This window comes from Chanos chanos, chromosome 14 (assembly GCF_902362185.1).
Source record: "Chanos chanos chromosome 14, fChaCha1.1, whole genome shotgun sequence".
NCBI lineage: Eukaryota > Metazoa > Chordata > Actinopteri > Gonorynchiformes > Chanidae > Chanos > Chanos chanos.
The window spans coordinates 6,574,298-6,587,612 of record NC_044508.1 but is presented as its reverse complement, the minus strand read 5'-3'; the positions used below and the strand labels follow the sequence as shown (position 1 = coordinate 6,587,612).

The 13,315-nt window shown below is 40.1% G+C and overlaps 2 protein-coding genes across 2 annotated transcripts in view; both read left to right on the top strand.

Annotated features, from left to right (window-relative positions):
• Positions 1 to 499: 499 nt before the first annotated feature.
• On the top strand, positions 500 to 3,914 carry LOC115827620 (myogenesis-regulating glycosidase). The gene is made up of 2 exons (XM_030791511.1): positions 500 to 942; positions 1,056 to 3,914. Exons 1-2 carry the CDS (start codon positions 665 to 667, stop codon positions 2,845 to 2,847), a joined length of 2,070 nt encoding a protein of 689 aa, XP_030647371.1. The 5' UTR covers positions 500 to 664; the 3' UTR covers positions 2,848 to 3,914.
• Positions 3,915 to 5,843: 1,929 nt separating this feature from the next.
• Positions 5,844 to 13,315, top strand: part of msh3 (mutS homolog 3 (E. coli)) — a 43,062-nt gene continuing 35,590 nt past the window's right edge. The window contains exons 1-8 of the mRNA XM_030791789.1: positions 5,844 to 5,990; positions 6,791 to 6,905; positions 7,332 to 7,573; positions 7,877 to 8,080; positions 8,252 to 8,368; positions 8,806 to 8,923; positions 9,518 to 9,651; positions 10,240 to 10,406. Coding sequence (XP_030647649.1) covers positions 5,844 to 5,990; positions 6,791 to 6,905; positions 7,332 to 7,573; positions 7,877 to 8,080; positions 8,252 to 8,368; positions 8,806 to 8,923; positions 9,518 to 9,651; positions 10,240 to 10,406 — 1,244 coding nt within the window. The remainder of the gene's footprint in view (positions 5,991 to 6,790; positions 6,906 to 7,331; positions 7,574 to 7,876; positions 8,081 to 8,251; positions 8,369 to 8,805; positions 8,924 to 9,517; positions 9,652 to 10,239; positions 10,407 to 13,315) is intronic.

Below are 13,315 nucleotides of genomic sequence, written 5' to 3'. Positions count from 1 at the left end.
CCTCAATTTTATGTAGAAATATTAACCCACTTAATGGTCTGGCTGTTGATTTCACATGTTTGACCAGAGATCAGTCCACTATTGGCATTAGTTTTGGTCAATACATGCCCCCAGGTCTTGAAATGCCTCTGTAAAACTGACAGCAGCGTTGAGATCTAAAAATAGCGCACATAGAGATATATAGTTGTTGTTTCACTGCTTTCAACAAATGTGTCTTATTTTCATTTTTATAGCTTTCTAGATAAGGTGCTGCAGTTATTGTAGTCTTTAGATAACGGAATAATTTTATTGATTATGTAGTATACTTTTTACCTTTAAATGTTTTACGAACCAAATGAATTTTCTGTTAAGCTAAATGTAAAAAAAAAAAAAACCCATTAAGCATGATGAATATGAATTAGAAAATGGATAGGTAAGACACAAAAAATTAAAGATGTGCTGTTCATTGAATTTATCCAAACATTTGATGTTTTTTTTCCTCACAGGACAGCAGACGTAGCTTCGTGCAGAGCTAAAACTAAAAGGACTGAATCAGTCTGCTTCCTCTCCTGCCCTGCGTCGCTGCTTTGTAGATTACAAAACAGTTTTTAATACTTCCTGTTGGCACATCCACTGAAGAACGGTGGTTTAAGAATACCCTAAACATTCTGAGGACGTCCTCAAGATGTACCAGACTGTGCCAGGAGGTACAGGGGATGCCAACGTTGGCACCAGTACCAGCTACAGTCCTACCAGCAAGAGAGTGGGTAGACACGGGCGTCGATTTATTGTCGCAAGCATACTAGGAGTAGTGTTAGTAATTGCTGCTGTAGCAGCGTGGTGCGACTACACGGCCTCTCTCCGCAGGGCACAGCTTCTGAAAACTAAGCTACTGGACCTCAGCAAGGATGGTTTCATCATTCGCAACCAGGCTGGAGCCGTCATCTTCAAAATGGCATTTAAGTATGTTTCTATGTAACTTGACATTATGAAATGCATAATGGGATGTGACACTATGACGTGTGAAGCTCTGTTGATTTGCTGTTGTTCATTTTTTTGTATTTGTGGTGTTTCAGGTCAGGAACCCTCGACTTGGACTCCTGCTCAAGGGAAGGAGACACTCTCAGCTGTGATCGTTCAATGACAGGGAAACTGAATTTCTTTATTCAGACGGTGCAGCCGAAGGATACTGTTTTGTGCTACCGCGTGCGCTGGGAAGAGCTAGAAGAAGACCGGCCTGTCGAACATGCCATGTCTTATAATGGCTCTCACTGGTACGGAGGAGCCGAAAGTTGGTTGCAGCATTGGCCAATTGTCACTCAAGGCCAACACGAACCCAAGCCCTTCATCACTGGCGACATCTACTCCGATCCCCAAGCCTTTGGCTGTATTTTGGAGCGCTATTGGCTGTCATCCAATGCCACTGCCATAAAAATCAACGATTCCGTCCCGTTCCACCTTGGCTGGGATGATAAGGAAGGAACTCTACGCTTCCAAGCAAGGTATAACAATACTCCTTACAAACCCAACCCTGGAAGACCTCCACGAGCTGAACTCAGCTACCGTGTCTGCGTTGGCTCGGATGTCACTTCAATACACAAATACATGGTGCGTCGGTACTTTAACAAACCCAACAAGGTTCCGTCAGAGTCAGTTTTCCGCCAGCCCATCTGGTCCACGTGGGCCATGTATAAGACAGAAATTGATCAGGAGAAGCTGCTTAAGTATGCGTCGGACATCCAAAACCATGGCTTCAACTGTAGCCATCTAGAGTTGGATGACCGTTACACCAGTGGTTATGGTGAATTTGAGTTTGATCCTGTCAAGTTCCCTAATGCCTCGGGTGCGTTTCAGAGTCTTAGAGATTCTGGTTTCCAGATCACACTTTGGATCCATCCCTTTGTCAACTATAACACTACAAATTTTGGCGTTGGAGTTGAGAAAGGGTTGTTTGTACGGGAACCGAGTGGTCAGTTGCCTGCATTGATCCGCTGGTGGAACGGAATTGGTGGCATCTTGGATTTTACCAATCCAGAGGCCCGAGAGTGGTACGCTTCAAATCTGCGTGCATTCAAGACAAAATATGGAGTGACTTCCTACAAGTTTGATTCAGGAGAGGCGAGTTACTTGCCTCAGCTCTTCAGCACTTTTTCCCCTCTGCACGATCCAAACACCTTCACTCGTCGCTACACTGAAATGGCAATTCCGTACAATGACCATGCTGAGCTGCGATCGGGCTATCAGTCTCAGAACATCTCCTGCTTCTTCAGAATCATTGACCGTGATTCTGTTTGGGGCTACGACATGGGTCTCAAATCCATCATCCCCACTGTGCTCACCATCAGCATCCTTGGATACCAGTTCATTCTACCAGACATGATTGGCGGGAACGCGTACCCGAATCGCACCACGGGCGCACAGGGACTTCCAGACAGGGAGCTGTACATCCGTTGGCTGGAACTCTCCGCGTTTTTGCCAGCCATGCAGTTCTCCATCCCACCTTGGGTCTATGATGATGAAGTGGTAGAGATTGCCAGGAAGTTCACGGCTCTTCACGAAACCCTTGTGGCCCCGCGAATCATAGAGCTGGCAGGGGAGGTTCTGCAAACTGGTGACCCCATTATACGGCCTCTTTGGTGGGTTGCTACTGATGACGAAGCGGCTTACAAGATTGACTCCCAGTTCCTCATTGGGGATGACCTCATGGTGGCACCTGTACTAGAGCCAGGCAAGCAAGAAAGAGACATCTACCTTCCGGCAGGTAGATGGAGAAGCTACAAAGGGGAATATTTTGACAAAGGACCTATGTATCTTACTGATTACCCAGTGGACTTGGATGAGATTGCCTATTTTGTGTGGTCAGGATAATTAGACCATTAGACCAATCCTCTGATCATGGAACAAATCAAAAAGCAAAAGGAAATGGCCAGAGAATGTTGAAAACTGAGGGAAGGTGAATTCCAGCAAACCACAACCTCTCATTTTCCACGTTTTGTTGCGTTTTGTCCATGTGCCTTGCAATGACGATGCAAAATGATTTTTTTTTTTTTAATGACCTTGTCAACTCAATCAGATTTCTCAATCAAATCTGCAGAGTCCATAGGCCAATAATGCACACCAAAATCATGAGATACAATATTTTCATGACCTTAAAAATAACTGCTTATCACATTCAGGACCAAATGCTTACATGTGAGTTGCACAAATGGACTTTGAGCATATTGTATAAATCATGAAATGGACGCGTGAATGTGCCCAATGTAATCCAGAACCACTTGGACATCACATTCCTTTAATGTACTTTTAAATGACCTTGCTCCAATTGCAATGGATTGTGCAGAGAATCTATGATTTTAAACAGTAATTTTACTGTCAACAGTAAATTTAGACACTCCTAGTCAAGATTAATATGTAAAATATGTCATTGGAGTAATACAAAAAACACTCAATGTAACACTGAAACTTGTAGGATTTAAGGGAATATATCTATGCCTCAGCAAATTCAAATATCTTTTAAACTTACTTAAATTGTAATGTAAACGTCTTTTGAGGGATGAATCCATAATTGAAGTCTGACTTCCTCGTGAAGAAATCATTCAGTGTTTCATATGCATCTGTATCTGTAAACTGACACGAGAATTTGTTGTAGGTGCCAAAACAGATGATATATTGCAAATCTACTGAAAACAAAGCCAGTTAATCAGGGAAAGCTGTAATATGCACAAATGTCATTTCTCTGCTGTACTTGCTCCTTGCCTGGGTGTCTGCCTTGAATTTTCACTGAGGGTGGGAATACTTTGGAGTCTTGAGTACATGCTCAGACAGACACAGAGGGCTTTTTACCTTATTGTGTATGATGCTTTGTTTGAAGTTCAAACTTTATGGTATAATTACCATTGGCTGCTTATCTTGATTACTTGTCCATGCAAAAGCTGAATGAAAGAGCAATATAACCATAGAATATTAAACTTTTTTTTTTTTTAAATATAAAACCATTTTATGTAATATGATGTTTCCTGTAGGTGGGTTGTCTCTGCACTATGAACGCCCTTGTTTTAAGTGTTTTATTATGTTTACACTATGTTCGGGGCGGGGGGGCAGGGGTGGAAGAGAGGGAGAGGGAGAGGGGGGGCGGTAAGACATAACGGCACGTAATACAGAGGGAGAGTAGTTCTTTTTGTTTATTTGTTTGTTTGTATTTGTAGCAGAGATTGAGTTGCAAGCAGCAAAAATGATAAGATAGAGATTGCAGAGATTGTAGAGAAAAAGAAATTGGAAGGATGTTATCCAGGCAATGTGGGAACACTTCAGTCATAGCTGGGAAATTAGTTTAATTTCAGTTTTGCTCTCCTGTGAAAAAAAAAAGAAGTTAACGTTTTAAAGGACAGAAGGAATTGTTGTCTGATGTTTCAGTGATATATATATGATTATTTCACAATAATTATGGTGGGGGTTTTTTTTTAGCTCCTTGCCTGCACCGTCCTCTTTTTGCTTTGGGAATATGTCTTTGTTTCTTTTTTTCTTTTTCTTTTTTAAATTGTACTGTTCCATTATAGCCTTAGATGGTGTCAAAGCAGCTCTTTATATTGGGGAAAGAAGCTGCTAGACTTTGCACCTTATCTACCTTTCAAGGGGCACAAATGACTAACAGCCGAGTCTGGTGCCAGCTTTAGAACAGTGTGAGAGAGGGAGAATACAGGGTTTAGCTGTACACACCTAAAGAGTGACTTATCCAAAAGGGACTGGGTGAGGGAGGTTTGTCTAATAACGTAAAGACGTGAGAATCTATGTAATCTGGGGAATTAAAAAGTTAGAGACAAGTCTTCTTGGTGTTCGTATTGGCGTATTTTGTTTTCAGTGGAAAAAAAAAAAAATCATACTCCTTCCTAAACTATGTTTTGTGGAACTGAAGTCTAACTAATCTGTCTTTTTGAAACTGTAAGAACAAAGTAACAAAATTACTGCTCATTGAAGGAAAAAAAAAAGTATGATGTGACTCCCATGTTGGAGGGGTGGTTGCAGGCTTTAAAAAACAAAAACAAAATACTGCTGATTTACCTCATGGTGTGTGTTATTCAGTTGCTAACAACATACAGGTTTCTGTTATATTAATGACAAACTGTTTGACAAAACTGTTGGCTGAGCAACCAGGATATTACAGTTTGTGATTTTGAACAAATGAATGCTTTTTGAATTTAACTGAATGATTAACATTAAGTCTGAATACTTCATCAGGAAATCATAACCCCCTCCAATTTTAGTGTATCTACAGAATGCTATGTGAAATCTCTAGGTGCCAAAATAGATGGTGTTGTAAATCTATAATGAACCGAGCACAATGGCATGTGTGTGCTTAAGATCAATCAGGGAATGTCCATATATGCACAAGCTTTATTTTCAAATGTATGATGAAAAAAATGGCAGAAATAAACGGAAAGATTGATAGCATCTGGTCTCTGTGAGTGATATTACCGTGTGCCTGCTGGACGGTCTTCAAAGATCTCCACTATCTTAAGAGTCACATTGTAACAGATACATTTTTAATATCAATTACAAATCACAAAGAAGAATATAACATTGCATAAAAGCATAAAACTTTGTAGGTTCTGACCGTAAAAATATGAACTTCCTGCCCTGCGCAGCCGTAGCGCAACCTGTACGTTTATGAATAGTCCCAAGATTTGCGCATGGCTTTAAACGTCACATACGCGCCAACATTGTGCCTAGATTGTAGTGACAGCTAGTCCTTTTTTAGATAAATGTTTCTTAATCGTGTTGTTAGGACATTTACTTACGATCTGTTTTGGTCACAATGAGAAAAATCACGAACTATATTTCAGCTTTTGCCTTCTAACGTTATAAAAATGCACGCGAACTTTGCAAAAGCCAAAGCTCCGAAGTCAAGCACACAGACAACAATCAGCAAATACTTTAGCGGTTCTAGCAGTAAATCCTCGGAGGCTCAGCTTGGAACTAAATCTGGTGACTGTCATGGAGGGGGTAGGGGCAAGGTAATACATACTTATAGAATCACTGGCTTCAAAATTCAGTGTCCTTGTTTGTTGGTCTGTACGTGTAGCTTACAAAGAATGAACGTAAATGTTAAATACAGCGGTGTATAAGGACAATAAAGGCATTCCTTATACATTTACTTGTTGCCTGTATTTCAGTATTCTCTGTTAAATTGTTATTATCAAGGTGTATATATAAATTGCAGTATACAAAGGTGTGTGTGTTCTCAGCCTGTGTGGACTTGGTGGAAGTAAACTGTTAAAACATAAATAACATGCAGTGATGTATTCACTATAATTCCAGGTTCCACCTATTGAAATTAGTTTAATCCATTTAAATACCAACTGTAACATTTCACACACTACGTGAGTTCACGTAAACTCAATAACCCAGTTGTCTCCAGCTAAAACCAATACATTCCAGTAGAAATTTCTATTGGTTTTTCCACTGGTCATTCCAGTAGAAACCAGTTGTGAAACCAGTTGAATGTGTTTCAATTTCCCTATAAAAACCAGTAGAAACCTGTTGGTTTTCTACTGGTTTTCAATTGGTTCTCTACTGGTTTTCAATTGGTTTTCTACTGGTTTTCTATTGGGATTTTCTACTGGTTTTCAACTGGAATTTCCACTAGGGGGTTGATACCGTTCAGCTGTAATGTCTCGTTTTCTTCTCTATTCAGATTAAAAAAAAAAAAAAAATATTTTGATTTTTAATTTCCCAGTATGTCTCTATTGACAGTTAGTAACTAGGCTACAAAAGAAACAAATGGGGTCTTAGTGTTTTGTGCTCTGTAATACAGAACAAAATATCAGCTGATGGAGAACAAGCGTCCAGGAAAAGACCTAAACTATCTCATGACGTGGAGGAGGAGGACAGAGATGGGGATTGCACGCTCATCAACAACGCTGTTAAACGTAAGAGGCGAGATACTACAGGATTCCTCAGATATGGTCCTGGAGGTCCAGAATTCGGTTGCGTTTTGTTCTCTCCTCACGATTAGGGCTTCTTTTTTTTTACCTGAGAAAAATTCTCCTTCTATTTCTCCAGTCTTATACCAATAAGAGACTAGAGTTTTTGGTTATTATGAAAACGAGCAGGAATCTGGACGTCCAGGACTGGATTTGGAGAACCCTGCTCTGCTTGTCACCTTGTTGCGCAGCCTCAAGAGAGATGTTAAAATCAGAGTCAGTCAGGATAATTTTACCCCTAAAGTACCCCTGCGTAATTTTACCCCTAAAGTGAGAACATTCACTATACCTAAGTTGTCCTATAACTTACTTACAAATGTCATTAATCATGTCACTCTAAAGATGTTCGTTTGTTGTTTATGTGGCTTTCAGCTCCACCTAAAGAGGAGAAGGCCTCTGTCTGTAGAGCAAGTGTCTCCTGCTCCACCCTGGAGAGACTGAAGGGCTTTAGCTGTGCTGGTAACTCAGAAAGCACAGCCCCAAACCAGGGTAGCAGGATGAGTTTGGAGCCTCCACAAACTGGGAACACTCAGTGTCAGTATATGGAACAGGATGACAACAATGTGCCGGATGTTGAGGACGAGGTTAATGAAGAGTCTGAGAAGAATAAACAGGTTTGCCCGTGTGTTTTTGCAAATACTGTGTTGTTTGCCCTGTGTTTATGCGGAAAAATCTTTGTTTTGCAAAAGCCATAATTTTAAACTACTCCTTCAATTCAGTTTCCCATCTCATTAGCTCCATCCGACTGACTACTGTCAAGCTCACACACAAACAAAATACTCCCAAAATTTAACTTAACATCAGTCAAAATGTTAATAGGTTTCCTTTTGGGGACTGGCCGCCAACATGCTATGCTAACACATGTGTTTACAGTACTCCTTCAGCATGCTGAAATGTATGTGTTGTGTTGAACTTAGGTGCTGAGTCTCGGTCATTTTGCTAAGACTGGTGGTGTTCCAACCAAAAAGAATCTTCCAGAACCAAGCGTCATTAACAGAAGAACTAAGAGCATCTACACTCCATTGGAGCAGCAGTACATGGAGATAAAAGAAAAACACAAGGACACATTACTCTGTGTCGAGTGCGGATACAAGTACAGGTTCTTTGGTGAAGACGCTGAGGTACGCATCTCCTTTTTACCAAGAGAAATTTCTCGATACAATATTCTTGTTATATAGCCGAAGCTAATGAAGTGCTGGATATTTTAATGCACCGAGAGATGTGCTCAGGCCAAAATGGTTGCTGTTATGATTTTTAAATGCAGTTTTTTTTCTTTGTTTTGATGTTCACAGATTGCTGCTAAGGAGCTAAAGATCTTCTGTCACATGGATCATAATTTTATGACTGCGAGCATCCCGACTCATCGTCTGTTTGTGCACGTTCGTCGCCTGGTCTCCCAGGGATACAAAGTCAGTCGCTTGTTTACGCTGCACTTTTGTTCGGTTTTCACATTCCCACGTTAGATGACTGGGATCAGTGAGGTGTGAGCTTTTAGCGCTCAGGGTCTGTTACTCGACGTTGTCTTGCTGTCAGTGCATTTTCAGCTCAGTTACTTTGGAAGGTGCACTCAGACTCGGGCCTGAAAAAGGAGTATAATTAAATTGACTGACGTGAATTTACCTAATTGTGATGATGTTTTTGAATTAATGCAAAAAAAAAAAAAAGAAGAAGTTAAAATTAATTTAGTTAGAATTCAGCAAACTTCAAGCTTATTCAGTTAAACACTTAATAATAATGCTGAATCAGTTTTGTTAAGTTTCTGAAAAAATGCTGGTGTTCCTCCTTTTTCTCTCGTTTAAAAGAAGGTATTCTTCTAACTCTAGCCGTCCTCTGCATGGTTCTATAGGTTGGTGTTGTAAAACAGACAGAAACTACAGCCCTCAAAGCATCCAGCGCTAACAAGAGCTCACTCTTCACAAGAGAATTAAGTGCCCTCTACACCAAATCCACCCTTGTAGGGGAAGGTATCCTTTCAGTGTTCTCCCCAGCGTGTCTCAGTATGCAACTACATATCGCCATGCTAGAATAGCGTCATATAGACAATACACTCATGGTCTCAATACACTAATCATTTACATATTACCAAGCTAATATAGAGTCACTTAGACTGTGCACTCATTAGACACAAGGACACAAGTTAAATATGGAAATGTGTAAAATTACACGGATGTTCATTGCTGTAAATATAAATTCTTGGTCATGTGATGCTCTGAAATGTTTGCTGTGTCTGTTTTTTATCACACAGGCACTGTAAATGTGTGAATGAACATTACTGATAAAGTGACTGCGTGACACGTCACTAATACACTTACACTGGATATTGGTGTATACCAGTGCATTAGCCAATAAATAGACTTTTATATTGGTTCTCTATAAGATAAACTAGATTTTTCACAACTAAATAAGTCCTTGTGTGTGTTTTTTTTAGCTGTTTCTCTGCTGGATGTCTTACTCCATACTCTGAGTTGTGGTGTCAGTTGTGTGTCGGTACTCGTTAAAGTTGGAAGGGCTTAGTTCGGAAGCAGTTGTATGATGTAACTTCTTTAACACTGACTTAGATGTGAACCCTCTGCTAAAATTGGACGACCTGGAGCAGGCTGAAGATGTGGTTCAAGACACTCCAAACAACTACCTGATGTGTGTTAGCGAGTCCTTTGACAAGCAGACCAAGGAACTGACTCTGGGTATTGTGGTAAGGTTATAACTGTCTCTCCTGCCCTTAACATTGCCCTGTAAATATTAAACCTTCTCTTATTACAATGAGATCAGTGCCTGTCTCTGGCGTAGAGATATTCACTGAGTGATGCTCAGTTGGGTTGCTGGTTTATTTTCTTAGTGGTCCATGCTGAATTTGATTTTTTGTTCAGAAATCTTTCCAACAAAAACAAATACGTATGTATGCACTTAAAAGCTTGAGGAATCTAATCGTCTTAACAAGTTTTTTTGCTTTTGCAAATGATATTTTAAACAGTTAAAAATGTAGGATTTAATTTACAAAATATAGAGTGTACCCTATTTTTTTACAAAAAAAAAAAAAAAAGATCGAGTTATGAATATAAAATTTGGCCAGAAGAATAATTAAATTTATTACGTCGGTCACATAATGTAAAGCATTTAAGGACTATGAAAAGTTCCCATGACAACGTTACCATTTTGGACTACGAGTTGTTATCACTGAGTAGTTCCTCACTGGTCATAGCCAACCACTGGATGGTTGGAACCACTTTGAATTGTTGTGTCATTTATGATATAACAGTATCCTTGAATTCTCTGATTTGAGGTGGTACAGCCCAGCACGGGGGACGTGATGGTGGACTGTTTTAAGGACGGCCAGTCCCGTTCGGAGCTGGAGGCCAGAGTACTGAGGATCCAACCAGTGGAGATCTTGGTGCCCTCTGACCTTTCTGAGACCAGTGACAGACTCCTACGCAGTATTGCTTTGTCCAGGTCGGCATGATTCACTCAGCGTTCGTCCTTTTATTTATCGATTTATTTTTTTTTTGTACCATTTTACTGACCTGCATCAACTCTTCGAGAGCAAACACACTTAACTTTTGTCTTATTTGCACAAAAGCTGCTTATTTCTCTAGTAACGTTTCTTTGATGTTATTAATGAATTAATTCCCTCTATGCATAGTTCAGCAGACCACATATACATAGCATGAAGGGTTTACTGATAGTCATTTACATTCCTCGTCATTAGGTCATTGGTTTGAACAATATGTGAAGTAAAAAAAAAAAATCTGTTCTGTACTGTCGTTAAGCAGTATCACCACCAGATGTCACCAAGTGTCTAAAAGAATGCTGTCATAATCTCTTATGGTGAGATGCGCAAAGCAGTTACACAGTTTTGCTAAACAGACAGAACCATTTTCAGGCACAACATGATGTGTTTCTTTGTTTAACGCTTTCAAAAACATTTTATGTAATAATCAGTGAATAAATAATAATATCAATTAACGGTATCAAATAATATGAAATGATAAACGTAAATGGTATTCACTTCGTTCACGCAGCCCATGGGCCGCATGCGTCCATGGTCAAATACGCCGTCTTCTCAAACCGGAGTTCTTTTTTTTCTTTCTTTTCCATAGCTTAGAAATAATTCGCCAGTATATATCTTCATCGGCGTAGGTTAAACGCATCTTTCAGAGGAACTTATTTAATCTCGCTTGTCGAGTCGTAACTGAACTTTGCTTAAGTGAGACGCATGCGGCTGTAGACCGCGACAAGGCCGGCAGTGTTTCGCTCTTGCTTTGACGCGAGCTCCAGCCGCCAGACACGCGTCGTACTTTCTTCTGTCTTGATGCCCCGAGGGGGGAAAAGGTTGCTGTAAAGAGCAAAGGAGAGAATGGATGGGTTTCATTAGAGATGAACCAGAGCAAACACTCCATCACCCTGGTAAATCGCTGGCATTAGTGTGTCAGATGGAGATCAGGGCTGATGAAGTGCCGTGTCTTAGCTAGTTTTTTGGTTTGCTGTTTGAAAAATGGCTCCAACAGTTCACTGCTTTCCCTGTACCACTGATTGGAATTTAGAGTTAAACTTACATAGTTTTAGTCCTGGTACGTCATAGCACTAGTCAGTATATACCGTTATATCTTTTTTTAAATACGTCTGGGCTTGATTAATGTATACGTTTATTTTGTACACAGTTGTTCATGAGTGCTCTTTTTTTTTTTTTTTAGCAGAGAACCGCTCAATATTGTGAAGCTGGTCTGAAGTTATACACTGCTGTTCATTTACTGTTATGTGTACATGGCAAAAATTTAAAGGACCCCTTCATATTGTAAATATTTCTCTCTCTTTGGTAAATGAAATGTTTTGTGCTGTAATTTACAGAAAGGGGTTGGATTTATGTTTTACACAGCTAAAAAGTCTTTGCCTAAAGCAGAAGTCGTGAAACTGTAGGCTTTGTTGTTCTTGGTTTTACCAAAGCAAACAGGGAGCCTTGGCTACAAAGTGTTTTTGAATCCATAATATTGAGGGATATGTTTTTATCCCTGAATGATACACCAAAACATGGCAGCTGCTCCATAAGCATAACCTCCCCTCTGGTTCATTTCGCCCCCTGGTGGCAGCAAATTCGATTCGTCCCCTTACCCCAATTTTTCAAACATCTTGCTTAGAAACATCTGCAAAAGCTACGTTCACGAAATGGAGGAGTAAAAGACTTGTTTGCGGTTAATGTAACAGTGGTCAGGAGTGAGGGGGATTCTTCCTCAAATTTCCCTGAGGACCTCATGCTCTGAGCTGGGTTTCTGAGTGCATAAGATACCAAAGGCTTGGATTGAAAGATCAATTTGATCTGACTGAAGCTGCTCTTCCACTTCATTTGAAGGGAAGGTTATTGCAGTTTCCTCTTTCTTCTTGGCCTTTGGGGCATTCTTAAAGCACCTTTTAATTAAAAGGCAGCTTGGACCGCGGCTTTGGGGCTCAGGTTTGTTTGTAATGGGGTAGAGATTGGACATACGAAGTTCTTATCTTAAAGACATTCAGAATTCATAAAATCCCATGACGCTCTGTTGGTAGCTCAGATATTTTAATGACTCTTTATGAATTTAACATACACAGTCTAAGAAAGACTGTTTTCTGGTGTAAATATTTTTGTTCGTCACCAGTGTTTTTAACATTAATTCCATAACTGATTTTGAAACATTAATGAGAAGCTGCAACCTTTTTTTTTTTTTTTTTCGCCTGGCCTCAATAGCATGGCCTTTAAACCATAATGATACTGTCAAGTTAAACCTGAGCTTTCATCCTGATCGTCATAGATACAGAACATTCTTTTGCTGTTTTGTTTTGTTTTGTTTTGTCTTGTGTTGTTTATGGGCTGTTTCTGGCTGCGAGATGATTTCAGATTTATTTATTTGTAGCTTTTTCCCTAGAGGGAACAAACCCAGCACTCCTGCATCCTTAAAGACTGCAGAAGAACGTTCTCAAAGAATATGGAGATCCATGTCCTCAAAGAGTGGAATAGCCTTAGGAAACACTGGGGGGGGGGGGGGGCATGTTCAAAGACCACAGGGCAGTGTTTTCATGGGCAGAGGCCAGGCAGGGAGACTGTTACTGTGTACCTCCCTTTAAATCTCTTTATTGAGAAGCAGCTGGTGTGTGTGTGTGTGTTTGTGTCCTGTGGACATCCATCTCCAGCTCTTAGACAATGCTAGAGTCTAATAACACACCAGACCAGCAGAGTGACAGGAGAGATCTTTCATCTCCAAACAGATGAATAGAAAGGCGTTTATTTTTCATTTGTCTACGTGCATCTAGAGGGAAGATTCATTTTGATGTGTCAGTTGGATATTTGTAAACACAGTGTGATATAATCAGTCATAATTCATTTCTTTTCTGCC